Genomic DNA, 3789 nt, shown 5'->3' on the forward strand with positions numbered 1-3789 from the left:
AGGAGGGAGCTCTGCCACAGAATTCACAACACTGCACGTGACGAACGCAGCTTCAGTGCCAGGTACCGACATCAGTGAAGCGAGTGGAGTTCATAGCCAATGAATTCATTTCATCTCACCACTCTGTGTGAGATTTCTGAGTGGTCATATTGTGTGTGACCGCTCAAAGTATCCAGATGTAGTAGAGTTGGGCTTGTCCTGGGACAAATGGATTATCAGCAGATGGGTGAAGATGTCTCTGGATATTAATAAATGGGTAAAAAGTTCAGGGACTCTTTATTTGAACTGTGGTGAAATATGTATAGGTATATATGTATATAGTATCTGCCATGTAGCAGAGCTGTTTGCAATGTAGCAGAGCCGAGTTTGCCGTGCACCAGAGCCGAGTTTGCCATGCTCATGTAATGAGCCCCATATAATGCTCCACACAGAATAATGAGCCCCATATATTGCTCCATCGCTCCAGGAGATCCACGGCTCTCGGGCCAAAACCCTCCATGATTGCGCAGTGGTGAACTGCCAGTACAGCATGGCCACCTTCAGCACCGGGGAAAGGAAGCGCCGGCCGCACAGAGACCGAACGTCCACCGAGATGACCCTGCACCTGAAGCAGACGTTTGAGGCTGCCATCCTCACCCAGCTGTACCCGCGCTCTCAGATCGATATATACGTGCAGATCCTGCAGGCTGATGGTGGCAATTACTGCACATGTGTGAACGCAGCCACCCTGGCGGTGATCGATGCCAGCATCCCCATGCGGGACTACATGTGCGCCAGCTCAGCCGGCTTCATCGAGGACACGCCGCTGGCGGATCTCAGCTACGTGGAGGAGTCGGTGGGGGGACCCCACTTGTCTTTAGCGCTGCTGGAGATGAACTCGCGGCTGCACGAGGATCACCTGGAGCGAGTGATGGATGCGGCCAGCAAGGCGTGTCAGGGCGATTACAGTGATACCAGATTTATATCTGGAATTCTGTACCCCAACACGTCCGACTATCAACCACATTCGGATCCTTCAGACGGAACCTGAAAACCCATCTCTTCAGGAAAGCCTACAGCCTGCACTGACCCCGCTACCGCCTCACCAACATCGGAGCTCCTGCAACCCTCAACCTACTGTCTCCTTCCCCATAATCCTGTAGAATGTAAGCCCGCAAGGGCAGGGTCCTCGCCCCTCTGTATCAGTCTGTCATTGTTAGTTTACTGTAAGTGATATCTGTAACTTGTATGTAACCCCTTCTCATGTACAGCACCATGGAATCAATGGTGCTATATAAATAAGTAATAATAATAATATAGTGAAATATGTATAGGTTTATATGTGTGACCAGCAGTAGTTTAACATCTGCACTGAAACTGCAGGTCTCACAAAGGTCACAACATATGGTATCCTGCGCAAGCAGTCTACTGTCTCCAATCTCGACGGGGTCTGCTGGGAACCAGGAAAAAGGGGAAACAATTCACACCTTCTAGCTCTTTTGAAGAAAGATGTCAATTACAGCCTGACACTATTTATATGTGGGAAACTTTACACCAAGCATTTCAGAGAGAACAATATATTCATTGATGGAGTGGCCATGGGCCAATGAAAAAACAAGCAATTATAATATTAACCTGAGAGGCTGGTCTAGAAATCTGATCTCCATGGTGACTCTATAAATCAGGCCTGTATACATAGAATCGTGATCACAGATTGAGGGCAGGCGAGCTGATGTGATGCAGTCCATCCATTCCCCCCTCAGGGAGCAGAAAGCAGACTACGTAGTTAGCTATTTCTGTAAGTTTTCTCCTGTTTATTTTATAACTGTTTTGCATATTTGTGTGTCTTTTTATTACCATATTTTTATACCTTTTTCTTTATTGTAAGCACTGTACCTTTTGTATTAAAGCATAAAACTTTAACATGTTGAACCTTGTATGTTCTAAAGAATCCATAGCCTTAAAGTGTTTGATCCTTATGATTGGCAGACAGTAGTAGTAATATTTCTGGGACTCATCGCCTGTGTGTTCGGTGAGTGGTGGCAGCATGTGCCGGTACCCAAGACTTCTTCTCCTGCAACCCTAAATGACTATCGTCCTGTAGCCTTAACATCTCACGCTACGAAGGCCTTGGAAAGATTAGTGCTTGCTCACTTAAGACCAAGGGTCAATGCTTTTATCGATCCCCTTCAGTTTGCTTACCGACATAGATTGGGGGTGGATGATGCTATTCTTTCTCTGTTACATAGGGTACATTCATTTCTGGAGATTGACGGAACCATGGTGCGAGCGATGTTCTTCGATTTCTCGAGTGCATTTAACTGCCTGCAGCCACTTTTATTACACAAAAAGATGTCTGATATGAAGGTTGAGGAGGGGATGAGAAATTGGATAACTGATTACCTATCAGATCGGCCACAGTTTGTACAGATGGGAGCAGTTGTGTCAAGCAGATTACTGAGCAGTGTAGGTGCCCCCCAGGGAACGGTGCTTGCGCCATTTCTATTCACACTGTATACTTCAGACTTTCAGTATAAATCTGAACTTTGCCACCTTCAAAAATTTTCGGATGACTCCGTGGTTGTGGGATGCATTCGGGGAGATCAGGGGGATGAGGAATTTAGAAGGGTGGTGTCGAATTTCGTGGATTGGTGCAATGGTAACTACCTACAACTAAATGTTAAGAAAACTAAGGAGTTGTTGGCCAACTATAGCAGGATTAAGTTGGAATGCTTACCGATCACTATTGCTGGTCAGGAGGTAGAGCAGGTGGAGAGTTACAAATATTTGGGGGTCCATTTGGATAGCAAACTGGACTGGAGATGCCACTCAGAGTTTGTCTACAAGAAGGGGATGAGCAGATTGTATTTCCTAAGGAAACTGAGGTCTTTTAATGTGTGCAGCAAAATGTTAGAAATGTTCTACCAGTCTGTGGTGGCAAGTGCCATCTTTTTTGCAATCACATGCTGGGGTAGTAGTGTGCGGGTCTCTGATGCTAATAAGCTGAATAAGATTATTAAGAAGGCAAGTTCTGCTGTGGGCTGCAATCTGGACTCTTTTGGGGAGGTAGTGGAGAAAAGAACTCTGAGAAAGTGTATGGCAATTATGAACAATAATGCACATCCACTATATGAGCTATTCATGAGACAGAAGAGCACCTTCAGTAACCGGCTAATACTTCTGAGGTGTAAGAAGGAAAAATATAGGAAATCGTTTGTGCCAACTGCCATGGGAATGTACAATAATAACATTAGGGTTAAACCACCAAGGTGAATGTCTACTTATTTCTCTACATTTCAGTTCACTCGTTGTGTATGTCCTATTCTAATGTATAATGTATAATGTTCTTCTGACAACTCCACTGTCATATCAACTATGTAATTCTTTTATGATTTTTATGATTTGATTTAAGTTGTGCTGCTGTGATACCATAATTTCCCACGGGATCAATAAAGTGTATCGTATCGTATCGTATGTATGAGCGGGTGTGTGGCCTGGGTCGGTGTGTGATTAATGCTCCCATTACAGCATAGAACAGAGGTTGAATGCTGGACTGAGAGAGGGGAGATAGATTAACCCTTGCAGCTGCAACCCCAAATCGCATGCTGAGAGTGGATCCATGACAACTGGTGGCAGCACGGTGGGATCCGTTACAAATTGGTGGCAGCACGGTGGGATCCGTAACAATTGGTGGCAGAGCGGTGGGATAGAATTATTTCAATTAGAGCATTAGTGCATGGTTTAAGCAATTATTCCCTGTACTAAAGAATTGGTATCCTTGCGAGGAGTGCACCAGTTCTACAAGGTTCA

The 3789-nt window shown here is 45.2% G+C and overlaps 1 protein-coding gene across 1 annotated transcript; it reads left to right on the plus strand.

Moving 5' to 3' along the window:
* Window positions 1-232: 232 nt before the first annotated feature.
* LOC138674546 (exosome complex component RRP41-like) lies at window positions 233-3405 on the plus strand. Its single transcript, XM_069762369.1, has 3 exons — window positions 233-256; window positions 467-947; window positions 3392-3405. Exons 1-3 carry the CDS (start codon window positions 233-235, stop codon window positions 3403-3405), a joined length of 519 nt encoding a protein of 172 aa, XP_069618470.1.
* The last annotated feature ends 384 nt before the right edge of the window (window positions 3406-3789 follow it).

Source organism: Ranitomeya imitator, chromosome 4, assembly GCF_032444005.1.
Source record: "Ranitomeya imitator isolate aRanImi1 chromosome 4, aRanImi1.pri, whole genome shotgun sequence".
NCBI classification, from domain to species: Eukaryota; Metazoa; Chordata; class Amphibia; order Anura; family Dendrobatidae; genus Ranitomeya; species Ranitomeya imitator.

Excerpts from the sequence above, each read along its gene's own strand:
- LOC138674546 (XM_069762369.1), top strand. The coding sequence starts at position 233 with ATGTCTCTGGATATTAATAAATGG. Across the intron at positions 257-466 it reads CTCTGGATATTAATAAATGG|GAGATCCACGGCTCTCGGGC; the intron begins GTAAAAAGTTCA and ends CCATCGCTCCAG.